General features: G+C 37.7%; 1 protein-coding gene across 4 annotated transcripts in view; it reads right to left on the reverse strand.

Annotated features, from left to right (window-relative positions):
* Positions 1-23,827, reverse strand: part of ATP11B (ATPase phospholipid transporting 11B (putative)) — a 118,894-nt gene that overhangs the window by 38,775 nt on the left and 56,292 nt on the right. For all 4 annotated transcript variants that reach the window (XM_055568949.1, XM_055568948.1, XM_055568952.1 and 1 more), the window contains 7 exons: positions 23,517-23,585; positions 21,674-21,747; positions 18,302-18,405; positions 14,912-15,093; positions 13,276-13,479; positions 7,486-7,639; positions 2,558-2,660 (listed from right to left, as the gene is read on the reverse strand). In XM_055568949.1, coding sequence (XP_055424924.1) covers positions 2,558-2,660; positions 7,486-7,639; positions 13,276-13,479; positions 14,912-15,093; positions 18,302-18,405; positions 21,674-21,747; positions 23,517-23,585 — 890 coding nt within the window. The remainder of the gene's footprint in view (positions 1-2,557; positions 2,661-7,485; positions 7,640-13,275; positions 13,480-14,911; positions 15,094-18,301; positions 18,406-21,673; positions 21,748-23,516; positions 23,586-23,827) is intronic.

The raw sequence follows: 23,827 nt of genomic DNA on the forward strand, positions 1-23,827 counted from the left end.
AGGATCCAAATGTTCCAAAATGTAAAGACAATCATCTGTATTTACAGCTCCTAGAGTAAACCACTATTTCTGGTCCATATACTCTTAGAAGTTTTTCTTATGCATATTTCATGTATGTTCACTTAACATCCATACAAATAAGTACATAAAGATGGGATTATTTGTTTTGTAATCTGCTTTCATCACTTTCTACATTATGGACATTGTTTACTTACTACATATGGACATATGTGCTTGCTAACATAGTCATTTATTTTCTTAAAAGGAATTCCCGGAGGCCTAGTCACTAGGTCAAAGGGCACACATTTTATTTTTGCTATGCACAGGCTTTCACTAGGTGCAGCAAGTGGGAGTTACTGTTTGCTGTGGTGCATAGGATTTTCATTACAATGGCTTCTCTCGTTGCACAGCACAGGATCTAGGAGCATGGGCTTCAGTAGTTGGAGCATGTGGACTCAATTAGTTGTGGCTCTAGGGCCCTAGAGCATGAGGGTTTCACTAGTCATGGCACGCGAGATCAGCAGTTTTGGTGCACAGGCTTAGTTGTTCTGTATCATGTGGAATCTTCCTGGACTATGGATTGAAACCACATCCCCTACATTGGCAGGCAGATTCTTATCCACTGTACCACCAGGGAAGTCCAAAGGGCACACATTTAAAATTGTTATATATAATAATGCATGGTGTACCAATTTATGTGCCCACTAACATCGTTTAAGGGCATTTGTTAATCTACATGCCTGTGTGCTCAGTTGTGTCCAACTCTTTGCGACCCCATGGACTGTAGTCTACCAGGCTCCTCTGTCCATGGAGTTTTCCAGGCAAGAAATCTGGAGAGGCTTGCCGTTTCCTACTCCAGGGTATCCTCCTGATCCAGGGATTGAACCCCCATCTCTTGCATCTCCTGCATTGGCAGGGGAGTTCTTTAACCACAGTGCCACCTGGGAAGTCTATACCCTTGTCCATTTCAGGGTTTTTTTTGCCAATCTGACAGGCAATTTTAACTTACTTTTTGATTATTACGGAGATTTCTACTAGAGTGTTTTTCTTATTCTCCTTAAATTAAGACCTCACATAATAGGAATACTATCATCTATTTTACAAATATTCTTTACTAGTTTGTCTTTAAAATTTTTTTATGTAAGTATTTACTTCTGTCACACATGTTGATCTTTTTCCTTTTCAGTTCCTTGCTTTCTTTGGTTTTCTATTTAAAAGATCCTTCCATACTTCAAATAACAGGATTATTCACTAAAGTCTATTATTTTTTATGGCCTTCAAAAATTATTTAAATCCTAATCCATCTGGAATTTGTTTTGCTATAAGCAATGGAAAGGGACTCACTTTTTTCCCCCAAATAACTAGTTATATCAGTGTTTTATTAAATCAAATAATTTGTTTCCTTACTTATTTGAAACATCTCCTTTGTTACATACTAAATTTCCAGATGTGCTGAATTGATTCTGTTCACCCGTCTGGCTGTTATCATATTACTGATAAAACCAAACTGTTACAAGTATTGTAGCTTTTTATACTCTAATATATGATACAGTAAGTTATCAAATTATCATGAAGATTTCTGGGAAACAACAGCATAAACAATATAAAGAAAGTGAAGTTTTCAAAATGAAGAGTTAATTATCCCAAAGAGGAAGAAGCTGATTTGAGGGATACACTGGAAATATGGGACCTGATCAGTACTCATCACATAGGCAACTCCAGAGCAAGGACTATGTTCTTTTCTAACTCTAAAATTTTATCCTTCAACAAAAACCCATACTCCTCTCTTTTGCTTCCTCAATAAAATTATTGAGGAAGACAGGTCAAAATATGGTTTAAGTGGGAAATGAATGGTAATATAAATATAATAAAATGATTTTAGTATTCTGAATTTAATAAAAATTTTAGGCAAAAATAGAAAAAAATTAGCATAAAGGTTATTAAATTAGAAAGTTACTTGAAATTTTATAGTTTGGTATAATTTCCTGTCTCTAAAATTATCTTTAAAATACATTCCAAAATCTTTAGACTAATGGATAAAGTAAATAATAATATTCTAAAATAAGAATAATTATATATATCATGAACTTAGAATTTAAAAATGATAAAAATACTGTGTAAAAGTATTTAAAAAGGTACAAAATTGCATGTAAAACTAAACTAACTTTACTGGGAAGAAGAACTGGCAAAGATAAAATTCACTAGTGGTATTTATTTCCTTGAAAATTTGCAATTAAAACATCTTGTGGCTTCGCTGGTGGTCCAGGTGGCTAAGATGCCACATTTCCAAAACAAAGGGCCTGGGTTCAATCCCTGGTCAGGTAACTAGATCCCCCATGTTGCAATTACGACCCAGGGCAGCCAAATGAATATTTTTAAAAAATCCTGAATACTGGGCTTAATAATGATAGGTTTCTGACAGAAATACGATGTGATATATTACACCACTGCATTTCGTTTTCATTCGTATATGTGACATTGTACTTTATTCTACAAAAGGAAGATTTATCATCAAATAATTATAACTTTACAAGTTCAAAGAAAAAATATTAATCACCTATGCCAACATGTGCTTCTTGTATCATGCTTACATCGTTAGCACCATCGCCAATAGCCAATGTTATTGGCTTCTCAGGTGAGATTTTTATCAGTCTTATTACCTGAAAGACATACAACTCATTAATTATAATAAAATTTCAATTTTCTTGTATTTATATAAAATTACTTATCTGAAATGATCTGCTTTAAGAACAATAAAAAATTAGTTTTACATTGGACAGTAATATGCACTGGGGTTCACTGTTTGAGGAATGTCTCCATTAAGACGTTAGGAATGTCTTTCAGAAATGACAACAAAACAGACTGTGGTCTTTGAATTTTATGATGGGATGTAAGAATCTGTTAAACACAGCTTAAATTTATAAAAAGCTTAATAACTGTGTAAAAAATTAACTACAATTAATTGAACTTTGTCAGGCAATTTTTTTCTCTCAAGAAATTATTTTCATTTAATACAGAGGAAAGATAATTATTTTCTCTTGTAATAAAGTTTCTTAAAAATTTAAAAAGCCATCAAAATTAAATTCAATGAAATCTAAAGAAAGGTTTCTTTGGAATACTTGAATGTACTTTTCTAAAGGATTTAGGCATTAGGTCTGTTTGGTCTCCAGTTTAATGTTCACAGACTGGGGTATAAGGGTTATAATAAAACAGGCACTGTAATAAAACTCCATGAAGCCAAAAAAAACAAACAAACTGGATGTACAGTTTATTAGCTCTACATGTGAAATAATGTTTAGATGTATATTTCAAAGCATATACTTGTGATGGTTTCAGTTACAAAAAATATTTGTATAGGTTTTCACTTGAATCATAGCTGAACATTAAATATTTCCTAACTACAGACCACGCAGAACCACATCGGCTGCGACGGACCACGCGGCCAAGAGGAGCTACCCCACGCCCAAAGTCAGGGGCAGCGGCTGAGAGGAGCTACCCCACGCCCGAGGTCAGGGGCGGCGGCCAAGAGGAGCTACCCCACATCCCAGGTCAGGGGCAGCGGCCGAGAGGAGCAACCCCACGTCCAAGGAGCAGTGGCTGCGTGGGTGCAGGAGGGCCGAGAGGAGCTACTCCATGTTCAAGGTCAGGAGGAGCGACCTCGTCCAAGGTAAGGAGCAGTGGCTGCGCTTTGCTGGAGCAGCCGTGAAGAGATACCCCACATCCAAAGTAACAGAAACCCAAGTAAGACGGTAGGTGTTAAGAGAGGGCATCAGAGGGCAGACACACTGAAACCATAATCACAGAAAACTAGCCAATTTGATCACAGGGACCACCAGCTCAATGAAACTAAGACATGCCGTATGGGGCTACCCAAGACGGATGGCTCATAGTGGAGAGGTCTGACAGAATGTGGTCCACTGGAGAAGGGAATGGCAAACCACTTCAGTATTCTTGCCTTGAGAACCCCATGAACAGTATGAAAAGGCAAAATGATAGGATACTCAAAGAGGAACTCCCCAGGTCAGTAGGTACCCAATATGCTACTGGAGATCAGTGGAGAAACAACTCCAGAAAGAATGAAGGGATGGAGCCAAAGCAAAAACAATACCCAGCTGTGGATGTGACTGGTGATAGAAGCAAGATCCAATGCTGTAAAGAGCAATATTGCATAGGAACCTGGAATGTCAGGTCCATGAATCAAGGCAAATTGGAAGTGGCCAAACAGGAGATGGCAAGAGTGAACGTCGACATTCTAGGAGTCAGTGAACTAAGATGGACTAGAATGGGTGAATTTAACTCAGATGACCATTATATCTACTACTATGGGAAGGGAATCCCTTAGAAGAAATGGAGTAGCCATCATGGTCAACAAAAGAGTCCGAAATGCAGTACTTGGATGCGATCTCAAAAACGACACAATGATCTCTGTCCGTTTCCAAGGCAAACCATTCAATATCATGGTAATCCAAGCCTATGCCCCAACCAGTAATGTTGAAGTTGCTGAAGCTGAACGGTTCTATGAAGACCTACAAGAACTTTTAGAACTAACACCCAAAAAAGATGTCCTTTTCATTATAGGGGACTGGAATGCACAAGTAGGAAGTCAAGAAACACCTGGAGTAACAGGCAAATTTGGCCTTGATATACGGAATGAAGCAGAGCAAAGGCTAATAAGAGTTTTGCCAAGAGAACGCACTGGTCATAGCAAACACCCTCTTCCAACAACACAAGAGGACTCTACACATAGACATCACCAGATGGCCAACACTGAAATCAGATTGATTATATCCTTTCAAGCCAAAGATGGAGAAGCTCTACACAGTCAGCAAAAACAAGACTGGGAGCTGACTATGGCTCTGATCATGCACTCCTTATTGGCAAAGTCAGACTTAAATTGAAGAAAGTAGTGAAAACCACTAGACCATTCAGGTATGACCTAAATCAAATCCCTTATGCTTATACAGTGGAAGTGAGAAGTAGATTTAAGGGACTAGATCTGACAGACAGAGTGTCTGATGAACTATGGACGGAGGTTGGTGACATTGTACAGGAGAAAGGGATCCCGACCATCTCCATGGAAAAGAAATGCAAAACAGGAAAATGGCTGTCTGGGGAGGCCTTACAAATAGCTGTGAAAAGAAGAGAAGTGAAAAGCAAAGGAGAAAAGGAAAGATATAAACATCTGAATGCAGAGTTCCAAAGAATAGCAAGGAGATAAGAAAGCCTTCCTCAGTGATCAATGCAAAGAAATAGAGGAAAACAACAGAATGGGAAAGACTAGGGATCTCTTCAAGAAAGTTAGAGATACCAAGGGAACATTTCATGCAAAGATGGGCTCCATAAAGGACAGAAATGGTATGGACCTAACAGAAGCAGCAGATATTAAGAAGAGGTGGCAAGAATACACAGAAGAACTGTACAAAAAAGATCTTACGACCAAGATAATCACTATGGTGTGATCACTCACCTAGAGCCAGACATCCTGGAATGTGGGGTCAAGTGGGCCTTAGAAAGCATCACTACGAACAAAGCTTGTGGAGGTGATGAAATTCCAGTTGAGCTATTTCAAATCCTGAAAGATGATGCTGTGAAAGTGCTGCACTCAATATGCCAGCAAATTTGGAAAACTCAGCAGTGGCCACAGGACTGGAAAAGGTCAGTTTTCATTCCAATCCCAAAGAAAGGCAATGCCAAAGAATGCTCAAACTACCGCACAATTGCACTCATCTCACACGCTAGTAAAGTGATGCTCAAAATTCTCCAAGCCAGGCTTCAGCAATACGTGAACCATGAACTTCCAGATGTTCAAGCTGGTTTTAGAAAAGGCAGAGGAACCAGAGATCAAATTGACAACACCTGCTGGATCATCGAAAAAGCAAAAGAGTTCCAGAGAAATATCAATTTCTGCTTTATTGACTATGCCAAAGTCTTTGACTGTGTGGATCACAATAAACTGTGGAAAATTCACAGTTTTACCAGACCACCTGACCTGCCTCTTGAGAAACCTATATGCAAGTCAGGAAGCAACAGTTAGAACTGGACATGGAACAACAGACTGGTTCCAAATAGGAAAAGGAGTACGTCAAGGCTGTGTATTGTCACCCTGCTTATTTAATTTATATGCAGAGTACATCATGAGAAACGCTGGGCTGGAAGAAGCACAAGCTGGAATCAAGATTGCCGGGAGAAATATCAATAACTTCAGATATGCAGATGACACCACCCTTATGGCAGAAAGTGAAGAGGAACTAAAAAGCCTCTTGATGAAAGTGAAAGAGGAGAGTGAAAAAGTTGGCCTAAAGCTCAACATTCAGAAAACTAAGATCATAGCATCTGGTCCCATCATTTCATGACAAATAGATGGGGAAACAGTGGAAACAGTGTCTGACTTTGTTTTTTGGGGCTCCAAAGTCACTGCAGATGGTGACTGCAGCCATGAAATTAAAAGACACTTACTCCTTGGAAGGAAAGTTATGACCAACCTAGATAGCATATTAAAAAGCAGAGATATTACTTTGCCAACAAAGGTCCATCTAGTCAAGGCTATGGTTTTTCCAGTGGTCATGTATGGATGAGAGAGATGGACTGTGAAGAAAGCTGAGCACTGAGGAACTGATGCTTTTGAACTGTGGTGTTGGAGAAGACTCTTGAGAGTCCCTTGGACTGCAAGGAGATCTAACCAGTCCATCCCAAAGGAGACCAGTCCTGGGTGTTCATTGGAAGTACTGATGCTGAGGCTGAAACTCCAAGCCTTTGGCCACTTCATGCAAAGAGTTGACTCATTGGAAAAGACTCTGATTATGAGGGGGATTGGGGGCAGGAGGAGAAGGGGATGACAGAGATGAGATGGCTGGATGGCATCACCAACTTGATGCACATGAGTTTGGGTGAACTCCAGGATTTGGTGATGGACAGGGAGGCCTGGCGTGCTGCGATTAATGGGGTCACAAAGAGTCGGACACAACTGAGCGACTGAACTGAACTGAACTACAGCTTCATATCACAATTAATTGGCTTTTTAACTCCTTATTAAAGTTCTACTTAGCATTTAACATTCATTTTTAACAAAGAGAATTATCAATTCATGAGAATGCAAGAATAAGCAAAGATCAACAGAATGACCTAGAGGTGCAGCTGAACTGAAGTCTTATAGGCTCCTTCACCAGTTAAGTAACGAACTCATGAGACTTGTTATTGTAGTTCAAATTTGTGTCTCAGGAATATCACAAACTGCTCTCTATCACATGGTCATTTCTAGGTTATAATGATCTATTTCTATGTTATTATGAATAACTGAAACTTCAATATTTACTGTGAAATTTCCAAAGGCCTTATATGGTTAAAATTCATATTATGAGAAGTGACTGACTCCTGGTTAAGATTCATATACTGTATATCACCAAGTGGAACTATGTGAGGCATTAATGTTAAAGAATACTTTTAAATCAAAGTATCTCTATGGGACTTGTTATGAAATAGACGTACCTTTGCTTTCTGTAGCGGTGCCATACGACAGCACATTACAGCTGAACAATGTCTACAAACGTCCATAAATAGCTTTTCATGCTCCCTGAGTGCAAGAGACAGACTGGTCCCATCTACCACCAGACCATGCTGAATCACATGATCCTCTCTAATCCTAAAAAAAAGAAAATGATGATATCCTCTGTAAGACATGTATAAAGCCATAGTATTTACATTTATTTAGTAAACAAAATATTCTTACTGAAAAATGGATAATTCACCCATAGACTTCACCGTTACAAAACTGACATGTCAGGGAATAGAGTTCTACCATTTGAAAGTTAAGATTAAGTAGAACTGAGAGTGATTGATATGAAGAGTAAAATAGATGATATTTAATTTTACAATGAATTGATATATATGTACTCCGGAAGTTGGTGATGGACAGGGAGGCCTGGTGTGCTGTGATTCATGAGGTCGCAAAGAGTCGGACACGACTGAGCGATTGATCTGATCTGATCTGATCTGATACACACACACAGAAACTATATTTTCTAAAATGTGAATTGTGACACATAATTTGAGGATATTCTCTCAAACTGTACAAAAATCTTAGAAAAATAAAAATATAACTAGTTATATATTTAGCAAGTTCTAATTTTAAAAAATTTAATGAAATCAAGAATGTTCAGGAAAATTTACAAGCTAGATTCACTGTATATTTAAGTAGCAAGGCAAGGAAAGAAGAAACCATCAATTGTCTCTTGATATTTAACCCTACAATGGAGTGTAATGCCAGGTATTACAATGGTGGAACATGGATAACACCTCTCTTGTGGGCAAACACGATACTGAGGACTATTTCAAAACATGGTCTAATTATTGGCAGTTGAGAGGACAATTTGTGACAAGAAAGAGAAAACAAGTATGTTATCATAATCAGTATGTTATTGCATCAGTATGTAAATAAAGTATATTATTGAGCACACTATTTTGTTCGGCTGCTTCACCCCACTCCCCCTTTGGTAATAAGAACTTCTCAGTGAAAGAAGCAGTGTATAGATTTACATTCTGGAGCAAGCTTATGCAGTTGAAGGCCAGCACTCAGAGTAGCACTGTGTTCAATTCAGCAAAAGGAAAATACTACAGTTCACCACTGGGTTCATAGTATAGCAGGACTGCTACTGAGAAACATCCATACATTTTCATTTTATTTTTTTTCTCAGCTTTATTGAGATATTATTGACATATATTTAAGTTTAAGGTATACAACATGATCTGATACACATATATACTGCAAAAATGATTACTACAATAGGGTTAATACCTCCATCTTTTCATGTAAAAACTTTTTTTTGGTCTGTAGTGATAAGATTTGAGAGCTACTCTCTTTACAATTTTCAAATATATAATATAGTACTGTTAATTATAGCCACCATACTGTACATTAGATCCCCAGAACTTATTCATCTTATATATAAGCTGGAAGTTTGTACCTCAGATTATCACCTCCCCATCTCCCCCACAGCCCAGCTCCTGGCAATCACCATCCTATCATTGTTTTTTTTTTATATTTTACATATAAGTATGTGTTTCTCTCTGTCTGACTTATTTTACTCAGCATAATGTTGTCAAGATCCATCCATGTTATCACAAAAAGCAAGATTTCCTTCTTTTTTATGGGTGAATAATATTCCTTCATGTGTGGAAGGAACATCACATTTTCACTGTCCATACACACATTAATGGATATTTAGGTTGTTTCCATTCTTGGCTATGGTGAATAACGTTGCAGTGAACACAAGTGTGGATCTCTCTGAGACAGTGACTTCATTTCCTTTGTATAAATACTCAGGAGTGGAATTGCTGGATTACATGGTAGTTCTATTTAAAATTTTTTCCATACCATTTTCCATAGCAGCTATTCCCTCAATTTTTAAATGATAAGCAAGAAGACTATTAAATGAGCAACAAGTTATGAAAACTAAACATACTGATGATTTTCAGTCTCCTAATACTTAAATTTTTTCTGTAAGTTAAAATGATGTCTTCATAATATGCCTAGTAACTAGTGTTGCACTGTATCGTAAGTGGAAAGCAATGAACATTTTACAATATAAACTTAAAAAAATGTATACTTCCTTTATCAATTCTCCAATACCTGAAATCAGCATCTAAAATGACTATTTTTCCTCTCTGTTGGCTGAACTCACTTGGCAACCCCTGCTATCTACAGACATTCAGTGTAAGCACTGCCTGAGCACATGGTTTCAGAAACAGCAGCAGCCAAGAGTAGGACAGATCAGATCAGTTTTCCTTGGGAACATTCCCAAGGCACACTAAGTTAGGTTTTTCTCTGGACAGGGTTCATAAATCAGCATACACAATCCATGGTGTAACATTTATGCAATATGGAAAAGCACCTCATAGTTCTGGCACACAGTAAGGTAGCATCTGCTTACTTTTGTAGCCTCATGTTTCAATATTTCCCACATTCTCTCCCATCTATTCCATTCCCTGGCCATAGTTAGCTACTATCAATTGCCTGAACGAGCCTCTCAGCTCTGGGAATTTGCATACATGGGCCTCTTTGCTTCTTGGTGTCATTTTCTGACAGGTTTACATCTCAAAAACAGGAGACAACACAGTCATGAGTTCCAATGTACAGAGTTCTAATGTACAGAGCTGTTTCAAGGATAAACTTGGGCTAAGTTTCCCTCTTTGGTCCACAGACAGTTCTCTGTTCTTGCCTTTGTTACAATTCAGTTGTGATGGTTGTGACAATATATTTACTTCTTTTTTCTGACACACTGTAAGTATTCTGGGAATAAACAACACACCTTATATGACTGTCCCAAATGCCTACATAGGAGACAATCAATGTGTTTTTGAAGGATTAGATACATACACTAAAGCTTTTAAAGGTATGGAATTCTTTTGCTATATCTAAGATTTTTAGAACAGATACTTCCTGAAAGTCTGTAAATCAAAATCCTATTGACTTATATGGTTAACTCAGAACACATATTTCAGGAATTCCCTGGTGGTCCGGTGGTTAGGACTCTGTGCTCTCACTGCAGAGATTTGGGTTCAATCTCTGGTTGGGGAACTAATATCCCACAAGCTTTGAGACTCAGCAAAAGAAAAAAAGAAAAGGAAGAAAATATATTCCACTAAAATGGTATCTCTGAAACATACATTTCACATATCAAGCCTAAAATTAATTTTAAGGTATAATATTCACTTTATAATACAAAATATAATACACTTTTGTACAAAAAGAGAAATGAACAATACCCATGATCTTAACAGACTCATCAGCACATATATAGAAGACTTAAAAATATTTGAAAATACAAATAACAATTATCTTCAGATGGCTGTATTATATTACTAATCATCATATCTTATTTTCAGTGCTTTTAAAATGCGTATTTATTACTTTTATAACCAGGAGTAATATTTAAGAAGCAAATTATTCTGAACAATTAGTTTGTATATTTTAGGGAGTTCTGAACATTATGCCCTTAAATGTTTAAGTAGCCACAATAGTGTTGGCATTGCTTCAAAACCAGTGTCATTAACCTAGATCAACCACCTTTTTGAGCTCAAGCAAAGACCTTTCTGAAAGTTGTACTGTCTCTTTAAAATGAATTGCCAGTCCAGGTTCGATGCAGGATACTGTATACTGTATGCTGGGGGCTGGTGCACTGGGACGACCCAGAGGGATGGAATGGGGAGGGAGGTGGGAGGGGAGATCAGGATGGGGAACACGTATATACCTATGGTGGATTCATGTTGATGTATGGCAAAACCAATACAATATTGTAAAGTAATTAACCTCCAATTAAAATAAATAAATTTATATTAAAAAAATAAAACATTCCTTAAATAAGCTTTTCTCTGATAAAATCCAAAATTTAGTATCACATCAATCCCTGCATAACAAACATAAATAAAGCACTGAATGTACAGTGACAACTGTGGCCATCATCTTTTCATATGTTTTTCTGCATTAATATCACAAGACTGCAAAGACAAATACCAGTAGGACATCTCAGATACCTACATACAAGCAACCCTCATGCTTACACTGAAGCACTCCTATTTAAGGTAAAAAGAAAAAAAAAAAAACAAAAAACAAACTGGGGCTCCCCTGGTGGCTTAGTGGTGAAGAATCTGCCTGCCAACGGAGGAGACACGGGGGCGGGGGGTTGATCAATGATCTGGGAAGATTCCACAGGCTGCAGGGCAACTAAGCCTGTGCACCACAACTACTGAGCCTGTGCTCTGAAGTCCGGGAGCCACAACTACTGAAGCTCACATGCCCTTGAGCCCATGCTCTGAAGCAAAGAAGCCACTGCAATGAGAAGCCTGCTCACTGCTAGAGAAAAGCCTGCACAGCAATAAAGACACGCAGCATGACCATAAATAAATAAAATTTAAAGAAACTGTGTTAAATGCGGGCTCCTAAAAAAAGTTTTACCTAAAGAAGCAGATATAGAGAAAAACAGAACAAATTAAGAGCGTATATACTTATGAAAGTATCTTTGAACAGCAAAATGCATATGCATTCCCCAGTCTGGTCATGTGAACTGTATCACTGGTTGGTAAATGTTTTCTATACAGCACCAGAAGTAAATATTTCAATTTTAAGCTTTGCAGGCCATGAGACTAAATTGAAGATATTATATAGGTTCTTACATTACAAAAGAAGAAACAAATTTTGATAAAAATTTTAAGTAAAAAAATCTAATAATAATCATTAAATATAATTTTAAAAATAATAGAACAGAAATCTTTTTCTTGTTAGGGGAAGAACATTTTAATTGGGGTTCAAAGTTCATGTCCTCTATCAAAGTCAGCTGGCACATGTCCATCTGTTAATGCTGATCTGTAATGAGATTTTACATTACAAAAGAACTATTGGTAATAAGATTTTTATTTCATATCTGATTATATCTGAAACAGGCAGTATATTAAACCATATCGTCACTGAATAATAAACACAATGCGTTGCCATCTAACTTGATAATAAAATAATCAACACTCTACTGTGCTTTAAGAGTATGATATTAAAAGTCCATTTTTCTTTTTATGTTGGACATGACAGTTAAATACTGACAATAAAAATATACCAAACTGCCATACAGCAGTGTGGCACAGAAAACAATGAGCTATAACTGTGTCACAGTGATTTGCAGTGTATCAAACAGCAATGAGAAATGATAAAAGTGCTCTGTCCCAATTACTCAATTATGCTGTTGGAGCACAAAAGCCTTTGCTGATGTGTAAATGAACCAATGTGGCTCTGTTCCAATAAAATTTAAGTACATTAAATTTTTAATTTCATGTAATTTTCACACAATGAAATATTACTCTTCTTTGACTTCTTTTTCATCCATTAAAAAATGTGACTACCCATTTACCTTCAGTCATCATGTTCTGAGATTGCACCACCCCAATAAAGGAAAAGAATCCACCTGCCAATGCAGGAGACACAGGAGACCCAGGTTCCATCCTTGGATCAGGAAGATCCCCTGGAGGAGGAAATGGCAACCCACTCCAGTATTCTTGCCTGGAAAATCCCAAGGACAGAGGAGCCTGGTGGGCTACAGTCCAGGGGGTTGCAAAGAGTTGGACACAACTGAGCACACAGGCATGCAATAAAGAATTAACAATAAGGAAAAAAAATGTGAAAGTTATTTTGAGCGCATGGGCTGTAAAAAAGGGCAGTGGGCCATATTTGGGTCCATCGGGCAATAGCTTCCTGACCCCTGAACTCCATGATGCAGGTAACTATATTCTTACCTTCTGGCAAGCTGCCCCAATTTTTCAGCACATTCACTGTCTGATTTCTGGTTTAAAAGTTCAAGGATGTTCATGGTTCTGTGAAAATGTCCACATGACAAACTCACACTAACAGCTGTTTCATGTTTATCTCCAGTAAGTACCCATACTTTGATACCAGCCATTCTCAATGCTTCAATAGTTTCTCGAACTTTATCTTGTAGTCTGAAAACAAAAGAAACACAGAGAATACTTTTTTGACCAAATTTTAAGTGTAAACCATATAGTACAAGTAGGGTAATTCTGAACTCCTTAACCTAGGAATGCTACAGTATAGTAAGACAACCCTAACCCAGATCAGTGATCACCTGGCTAATACAAAATCTACAACTGTATGCTGACACATGTGTCACAACGGGCATTCCAGAGTTGTGGGGCATTTGAGGTGACAGATACTAATCGCCTGGGTCAATACTGCCTTGATGAGAACATGTATGCATTCTTACAATTGTTAAGTTTCCTTCCTCTTCATTTTGGTGACAGATACTACTACTGTAAACGTATTTGGTTTTTTGAAGCTCACAGGGTATTAATATGCTGGAGCACTATGTAAACTTAAATATAAAATCTACAACTTTGTATTTTAAGACTGTACTTTGAAGTTGATTTTTATAAAACCAACTAACTATACAGTCTTCACAAACTTATTTCTTAAAAGTCTTAAATTTCAAATTAGGAGATTTTCTTTTTGATAAAAAAATCTCTTAAATCAGTAGTTCAAAAATCAGACTGCAGACAATAAAGGTCTACATAGCCTCAGAGAGCCTCAGAAATCTCACAAGGACCACTGAAAAGTAAATGAAACACTAGATCTTAAATGCAAACACCTTAGATCTAGGTCGTAGGAAAAAACCTAACAATAGACTTAATTTGTAGAATTCAATAATTCAAGAAAGTGAAACATACATGGAGAGAGAGGCTAGGGAACAAAGGCAATGAATAAACAGACGGCATGGAATTCACAGGCTAACAGAGTGGAAAGTCTTCAAATAAGTAACTATAATACATTGTCACAAGGACAACAGCAGAAACTACCTACAAAACATGAAGGCTTCCCAAAGAAGAGAATTTTTAATACTATTAGGACTCAGGAAAGATCTTCCTAGAGTGCGGGTAATATATGAACTATAATTTATGAATGGGTATTCATAGATGGATAAGAGAAAAATGATCCAGGCAGAAGGCACAGCTTTATAAAGCGTAAAAGGCAAAAACAGAACAATTTTAGTTAAAGCAGTCTTCACTGTTGTTCAGAAAACAAGACAGTTTGGTACTGTTGAAATGTAAAGCAGAAGGTGGCAATGGCAGGAGGTGAGGCTGGAGAATTAAGCAAGAGCTTAAAATCTTTGAATGGCACATGGAGTAGTTGTCTAAAAAATCAAAACTATACATGGCTGGATTCTATTAAGTATTTCAGATAGCTGACTAGGACAAAAATTATATGTATGGACTGGGAAAAATTAAAGCTTTAACTTTTTATTTTAAATACATTAAGTCACTATAAAATGTTAAAAGTGGAGTTTGTCATGTATTAGAAATATTTGGTTAGAAAAATTCTTATGAGAAAAATGACATTGACTATTTATCTGATACTTACTTGTCTTCTACTGCTGTAGCTCCCAGTAATATCAGGTCTTTCTCTATGAACTGGAAGACACCTGCCAATTTCTCTTCCCGTTGCTGCAAGGCAGTCCTGGCTTCAAATAAACGTCTATTTATTTCCTCATACTCTTTAGATGTAAATTGCCTATAGGCCATACAAAGAGTTCTTAGCCCTTTCTAAAAGAGAAAAATTAAAGACAAAATTGAACGAAAATAACTAATGGGGAATCAAAAAGTTATTGAAATAAACTGAGGATACCATTACCAAAAATTAACTATCAAATTTAAAAATTATCATCATCTAGTGATAGGAAACTGTTACAAAACCACAGTCATCTGAATTGTGGGATACATATTATCATAGCTCTTTCAATTTCTGATGGGTTCTTAAAAAGTTGCTCATAATAATTAAGGTCACTGAATTGTAGAACATTACAGAGCCTAGACATGCTCATAAATATGATCTATCTGTAATTTTAGAACCGTTTTTTACCAGGAACGTAAAAAGTTCTACAAAGGTACCTTCAGGCCAATCAAGAGGCAGCACTAGGTTCTACTCTCTTGTTTTAACCACTACAAATTTACTTTTATCTACTTAAAAAAATTTTTTAAGCAAAGGGGACTATAATATCCTGATGCTTCATGGTATGACAAATTCACAATTCAAATAAACAAGACTGTAAGGTGGTCATTATCAACGAACCAATACTTTTCTAGAGTCACAGAATGAATGATTTTTAATTGTATCATTGTATCTTCACTGGTGATTTGGAATTATACAAAACTTAGGAATACATGTTTGATTATCTGATTGTACCAAGGATCAATTTTTCTTATAGTGTTAATATCTGAAAGTTGGTATCTAACTCTGAAAGCTTATAAAAGTTCTTTTTCTTACATTTTTCTCACAAAAACCCAAAATAAATATTCTAATAAAAGGACTCAGAAAGGAAAGGTTTTAAAATACTATATGACACTACTTCTGTTCAGTTCAGACGTTCAGTCGTGTCCAACTTTTTGCGACCCCGTGAATCGCAGCACGCCAGGCCTCCCTGCCCATCACCAACTCCGGAGTTCACTCCGACTCACATCCATCGAGTCAGTGATGCCATCCAGCCATCTCATCCTCTGGCGTCCCCTTCTCCTCCTGCCCCCAATCCCTCCCAGCATCAGAGTTTTTCCAATGAGTCAACTCTTCGCATGAGGTGGCCAAAGTACTGGAATTTCAGCTTTAGCATCATTCTTTCCAAAGAAATCCCAGGGCTGATCTCCTTCAGAATGGACTGGTTGGATCCCCTTGCAGTCCAAGGGACTCTCAAGAGTCTTCAACACCACAGTTCAAAAGCATCAATTCTTCAGCGCTCAGCCTTCTTCACAGTCCAACTCTCATATCCATACATGACTACTGGAAAAACCATAGCCTTGACTAGATGGACCTTTGTTGGCAAAGTAATGTCTCTGCTTTTGAATATGCTATCTAGGTTGGACATAACTTTCCTTCCAAGGAGTAAGCGTCTTTGAATTTCATGGCTGCAGTCACCATCTGCAGTGATTTTGAAGCCCAAAAATATAAAGTCTGACACTGTTTCTCCATCTATTTCCCATGAAGTGATGGGACCACATGCCATGATCTTCATTTTCTGAATGTTAAGCTTTAAGCCAACTTTTTCACTCTCCACTTTCACTTTCATCAAGAGGCTTTTGAGTTCCTCTTCACTTTCTGCCATAAGGGTGGTGTCATCTGCATATCTGAGGTTATTGATATTTCTCCCGGCAATCTTGATTGCAGCTTGTGCTTCTTCCAGTCCAGTGTTTCTTATGATGTACTCTGCATATAAGTTAAATAAGCAGGGTGACAATATACAGCCTTGATGTACTCCTTTTCCTATTTGGAACCAGTCTGTTGTTTCATGTCCAGTTCTAACTGTTGCTTCCTGACCTGCATACAGATTTCTCAAGAGGCAGGCACTACTTAGTAGATTTCTAAATATTGGCTTTCCTTGATTTACATATGACCTATATTTATAAACACCTGTTTCTCTTAAATAAGTCAAGAGACTATGAGAGTTATAAACAAATGAAATTAATTCATTCCGCAACAAGTATTTGTTGAGTCCCAGCTTAGTGAAAGCATTGTTCTAGATATTAAAATGACAGAAAAGTAGAATATCTTTGTTCTTACAGATGTTACAGTGTGGTAGATGAACTAGACCATAAACAATTAGAAAATAAGTAATGGGAGAGAAGAAACTTTAAAGAGGCAGATGTATAGAGATAAGTATGGAGCAAACATTTACAGAAATGCAGAAATGAGAGATCATGAAGCTCTAAGACGGAGACAGAACTGCTTAATAAGTTTCCTCTTCACATGAACTGTAGCACTTTATTTTTGTAAGATTCTCCTACATTCTTTTATTAAGAGGGACATAAGTCACATACCATAATTCACTTTAAAGAGTACAATTAGCTGGTGCTTAGTGTACTCATGAAGTCATGCAATCATTATGACTATCTGATTCCAGAACATTTTCATCACCTTCAAAAGGAATTCCATACTCATTAGCAGACACTTCCCTTTTCCCCCTTACTCCAGCTCCCAGCAACTATTAATCTGATTTCTGGCTCTATGAATTGACTTATTCTGGATTTTCATATAAACAGAATACGTGGCCTTTTGTGACTAGCTTCTTTCACTTAACAAGGAACATCATTTCTTTTAATGGCCAATTAACACTCCATTATACAGATAGGACACTGTATAATCCATTCATCAGTTGACAGACATTTGGGTTTTTCCATGTTTTTAGCTATTAGGAATAAAGCTGCTACAAACATTTGTGTCCAAGTTCTTGTTAGATGTATATTTTCAATTCTATGGATGTAAACCTTGACTCATATAGTAACTCTATATTATTCTGTGTTGCACGAGTAACTGTAAAACTATCTCCGAAGTTGGCCATATCATTTACATTTCCATAGCATGTATGAGGGTTCCAGTTCTACACATTCTTGAGATTTTTTTGTATAACCCCCTCCTTTTTTTTGGCTGTGCCGTGTGGGAATCTTAATTCCCTGACCAGGAATAAAAATCTGTGCCCCCTGCAGTGGAAGCAAGAGTCTTAACAACTGGACCACTAGGGAAATCCCTCCTTTTATAATGCAGCAATTTGACGGGTCCTTAAAGCCATAAGTACTCTGGCTGTAATAGGTTCAAACAGAAGATATATGTTTGCAGGTTAAAAGGTCAGTATTTAACCAAAGAAGGAGGAACCAACACATAATGTAACAGAACTACAGAATTACTGTAATTTTTGATAAAATACTAATGCAAATATCTTTCATATATATTTTTAATGGTTTTTAAATCAGAGAAATTTCCACTTACCAAAGCAAATTCATCTACATGAATTTTGGTTTTTTCTATTTCTCCACCTATACATTCAGGGAGAATTGATGATTCAGCGCCTTTAACAAATAAAAGCTTCTCACCTAAAAAGAAAAATGAACATTTAAAAAATTGTATTAGATACAATATTCAGTTCAGTTCAGTTCAGTCCCTCAGTCATGTCCGACTCTTGCGATCCCATAAATCACAGCATGCCAGGCACCCTGTCCATCACCAACTCCCGGAGTTCACTCAGACTCACGTCCATCGAGTCAGTGATGCCATCCAGCCATCTCATCCTCTGGCGTCCCCTTCTCCTCCTGCCCCTAATCCCTCCCAGCATCAGAGTCTTTTCCAATGATCAACTCTTCGCATGAGGTGGAGTTTCAGCTTCAGCATCATTCCTTCCAAGAACACCCAGGACTGATCTCCTTTAGAATGGACTGGTTGGATCTCCTTGCAGTCCAAGGGACTCCCACGAGTCTTCTCCAACCACACAGTTCAAAAGCATCAATTCGTTGGCACTCAGCCTTCTTCACATTCCAACTCTCACATCCATACATGACCACTGGAAAAACCATAGCCTTGACTAGACTAGCCTTTGTTGGCAAAGTAATGTCTCTGCTTTTGAATATGCTATCTAGGTTGGTCATAACTTTCCTTCCAAGGAGTAAGCGTCTTTGAATTTCATGGCTGCAGTCACCATCTGCAGTGATTTTAGAGCCCAGAAAAATAAAGTCTGACATTGCTTCCACTGTTTCCCCATCTATTTCCCATGAAGTGATGGGACCACATGCCATGATCTTCGTATTCTGGATGTTGAGCTTTAAGCCAACTTTTTCACTCTCCACTTTCACTTTCATCAAGAGGCTTTTTAGATCCTCTTCACTTTCTGCATAAGGGTGGTGTCATCTGCATATGTGAGGCTATTGATATTTCTCCTGGCAATCTTGATTCCAGCTTGTGTTTCTTCCAGTCCAGTGTTCTCATGATGTACTCTGCATATAAGTTAAATAAGCAGGGTGACAATATACAGCCTTGATGTACTCCTTTTCCTATTTGGAACCAGTGTGTTGTTCCATGTCCCGTTCTAACTGTTGCTTCCTGACCTGCATACAGGTTTCTCAAGAGGGAGGTCAGGTGGTCTGGTATTCCCATCTCTTTCAGAATTTTCCACAGTTTATTGTGATCCACACAGTCAAAGACTTTGGCATAGTCGATAAAGCAGAAATAGATGCTTTTCTGGAACTCTCTTGCTTTTTCCATGATCCAGCGGATGTTGGCAATTTGACCTCTCGTTCCTCTGCCTTTTCTTTTTTTTTTTTTTTTTTTTTAATTTTATTTTATTTTTAAACTTTACATAACTGTATTAGATTTGCCAAATATCAAAATGAATCCGCCACAGGTATACATGTGTTCCCCATCCTGAACTCCTCTGCCTTTTCTAAAACCAGCTTGAACATCAGGAAGTTCACAGTTCATGTATTCCTGAAGTCTGGCTTGGAGAATTTTGAGCATTACTTTACTAGTGTGTGAGATGAGTGCAATTGTGCGGTAGTTTGAGCATTCTTTGGCATTGCCTTTCTCTAGGATTAGAATGAAAACTGACCTTTTCCAGTCCTGTGGTCACTGCCAAGTCTTCCAAATTTGCTGGCATATTGAGTGCAGCACTTTCACAGAATCATCTTCCAGGATTTGAAATAGCTCAACTGGAATTTCATCACCTCCACTAGCTTTGTTCGTAGTGATGCTTTCTAAGGCCCACTTGACTTCACATTCCAGGGTGTCTGGCTCTAGGTGAATGATCACACCATCATGATTATCTGGGTCGTGAAGATCTTTTTTGTACAGTTCTTCTGTGTATTCTTGCCACCTCTTCTTAATATCTTCTGCTTCTGTTAGGTCCATACCATTTCTGTCCTTTATTGAGCCCATCTTTGCATGAAATGTTCCCTTAGTATCTCTGATTTTCTGGAAGAGATTCCTAGTCTTTCCCATTCTGTTGTTTTCCTCTATTTCTTTGCACTGATCGTTGAAGAAGGCTTTCTTATCTCTTCCTGCTATTCTTTGGAACTCTGCATTCAGATGCTTATATCTTTCCTTTTCTCCTTTGCTTTTCGCTTCTCTTCACAGCTATTTGTAAGGCCTCCTCAGACAGCCATTTTGCTTTTTTGCATTTCTTTTCCATGGGGATGGTCTTGATCCCTGTCTCCTGTACAATGTCACGAACCTCATTCCATAGTTCATCAGGCACTCTATCTATCAGATCTAGGCCCTTAAATCTATTTCTCACTTTCAGTGTATAATCATAAGGGATTTGATTTAGGTCATACCTGAATGATCTAGTGGTTCTCCCTACTTTCTTCAATTTCAGTCTGAATTTGGTAATAAGGAGTTCATGATCTGAGCCACAGTCAGCTCCTGGTCTTGTTTTTGTTGACTGTATAGAGCTTCTCCATCTTTGGCTGCAAAGAATATAATCAATCTGATTTCGGTGTTGACCATCTGGTGATGTCCATGTGTAGAGTCTTCTCTTGTGTTGTTGGAAGAGGGTGTTTGCTATGACCAGTGCATTTTCTTGGCAAAATTCTATTAGTCTTTGCCCGGCTTCATTCCCTATTCTAAGGCCAAATTTGCCTGTTAACTCCAGGTGTTTCTTGACTTCCTACTTTTGCATTCCAGTCCCCTATAATGAAAAGGACATCTTTTTTGGGTGTTAGTTCTAAAAGGTCTTGTAGGTCTTCATAGAACCGTTCAACTTCAGCTTCTTCAGCATTACTGGTTGGGGCATAGACTTGGATTACTGTGATATTGAATGGTTTGCCTTGGAAACGGACAGAGATCATTCTGTCATTTTTGAGATTGCATCCAAGTACTGCATTTTGGACTCTTTTGTTGACCATGATGGCTACTCCATTTCTTCTGAGGGGATTCCTTCCCATAGTAGTAGATATAATGGTCATCTGAGTTAAATTCATCCATTCCAGTCCATTTTAGTTTGTTGATTCCTAGAATGTCGACATTCACTCTTGCCATCTCCTGTTTGACCAGTTCCAATTTACCTTGATTCATGGACTGGATATTCCAGGTTCCTATGCAATATTGCTCTTTACAGCATTGGACCTTGCTTCTATCACCAGTCACATCCACAACTGGGTATTGTTTTTGCTTTGGCTCCATCCCTTTATTCTTTCCGGAGTTATTTCTCCACTGATCTCCAGTAGTATATTGGGCACCTACTGACCTGGGGAGTTTCTCTTTCAGTATCCTATCATTTTATACTGTTCATGGGGTCCGCTGGAGAAGGGAATGGCAAACCACTTCAAATACATATTAAATAAGTACAAATTCATAAAAGTTTAGATTTGTTACCTGAAGGTGCTTGAACAATTACACTCATTCTTCTACGATCTGGATCAAATTCCAAAATATGAAGCAGCTTGTATCTAAGTGAAAAAAAATAAGAAAGACAAAATCTTTACTTTTTTGAATAATATTAAGTGACTATTAGTCTAGTCAAGGCTATGGTTTTTCCAGTGGTCATGTATTGATGTGAGTTGGACTGTCAAGAAAGCTGAGTGGTGAAGAATTGATGCTTTTGAACTGTGGTGTTGGAGAAGACTCTTGAGAGTCCCTTGGACTGCAAGGAGATCCAACCAGTCCATTCTAAAGGAGATCAATCCTGGGTGTTCTTTGGAAGGAATGATGCTAAAGCTGAAACTCCAGTACTTTGGCCACCTCATGCGAAGAGCTGACTCATTGGAAAAGACTCTGATGCTGGGAGGGATTGGGGGCAGGAGGAGAAGGGGACGCCAGAGGATGAGATGGCTGGATGGCATCACTGACTCGATGGACGTGATTCTGAGTGAACTCCGGGAGAAGGTGACAGACAGGGAGGCCTGGCGTGCTGCGATTCACAGGGTCGCAAAGAATCGGACACAACTCAGCGACTGAACTGAAGTGACTATTTGGAAAGAACCCCCATAAAAGATAAAATGGTTAATTCAGAACAAAAAATTAATCTCAACTATATTTTTCAAGATGATGGATCATGAGTCAATTAGCAATACAAGATAGAAAAAGAAGGAACAGACTTTTATTAAGTATTGGATTGGACAAAAAGTTCATTCAGGTTTTGCCAAAAGATCTCATGGGAAAACCTGAATGACCATTTTGGTCAGTCTAATACTTAACCGAATGTCACATACTTTACATACCTTCTATCATTTAACACCCATGAAAACCAAAGGATGTAGGTCTTATCTCATTTTACAGATGAAGACTATTATACTCAGAAAGGCATATTCATTTGCCTAAGCCAAATAAGCATATGAGTGGCAGAGCAAGGATTGGAATGCATATCTGCCCAGCTTCATGTTTCCTCACTAAAAAGGGTGACTGATTCTAAACCCTTTTTTCTGACCAAACACATCTGAGAAATATAAGCCCTCACATTAGTAACAGAGGCTCATTATAGCAGTGATTCTAAACCCAGGACAGGACAGCTGGTGGGGGGTGGGGGGGGGAGGATCCTCTCTAGGGAGCTGCAGAAGAATTTGGTGTCTGATGGTCAAATGTGGAAGTTGATAAAATGAGCTAGACAGGGTCCCAGATAGAAGTGGTCAAAGACTGGGCACTATTTAGTTCAGAAAAGCATAGTTTGGACAAGCAGGGCTGGAGCTGAGATGTGATCAGAACTGATAAAAAACACAAAAGATATATGAATATGATAAGAATGGACTAATTTATCCAACAGTAGAAGTACTGGAAATGATACAACAGTTCCTTAATGTTTGAAAGATAAAAATCATTGGAAAGATAAAGAAATTTTTGTTTCGTGTGTAGAAACATAAAACTCATTACCTTTACATGTAAAAATAAACACATAAGTAAATTCAAGAACCATTAAGCTAAAGTACAGATGAAAGATTCAGATCATTATATTATTACTGTGATGAGATACAATGTAATACTGACATCATTCTAGAGCAGGCCTTGGTAAACTTTTAAGGTGCCAGATAGCAAATACTTTAGGCTTTGAACATCATATATGATCTCTGTTGCGTTTTTGTTTCTGAAAACATTTTAAAAATGCAATTTAGTCTGCAGGCTATACAAAAACAAGCTGTAGGCCAGATCTGGCTTCTGGGTCACTTTACCGATTCCTGTTCTATAGTATTTAATACATAGAAAATTACATATAGAAAAAAATTACCGTTCCAGTTTTCCAAGAGTTTTAACTTCCATAATTTCTCCAGAATTACCAACAAACACGATGCCAAATCTAGGAAATAAAAGAAGAAAGAAATATAAGATATAAAGGATGAGAGGTGGACCATAAAGAAGGCAGGCACAGTGCCAAAGAATTGATGCTTTCAAACTGGTGCTAGAGAAGACTCTTGAACAGTCCCTTGGACAGCAAGGAGATCAAATCAGTCAGTCCTAAAGCAAATCAACCTTAAATACTCATTCGAAGGACTGATGCTGAAGCTGAAGCTCCAGTAGTTTGGCTGCCTGATGCAAACA

This window comes from Bubalus kerabau, chromosome 2 (assembly GCF_029407905.1).
Source record: "Bubalus kerabau isolate K-KA32 ecotype Philippines breed swamp buffalo chromosome 2, PCC_UOA_SB_1v2, whole genome shotgun sequence".
In the NCBI taxonomy this organism is placed as follows: Eukaryota; Metazoa; Chordata; class Mammalia; order Artiodactyla; family Bovidae; genus Bubalus; species Bubalus kerabau.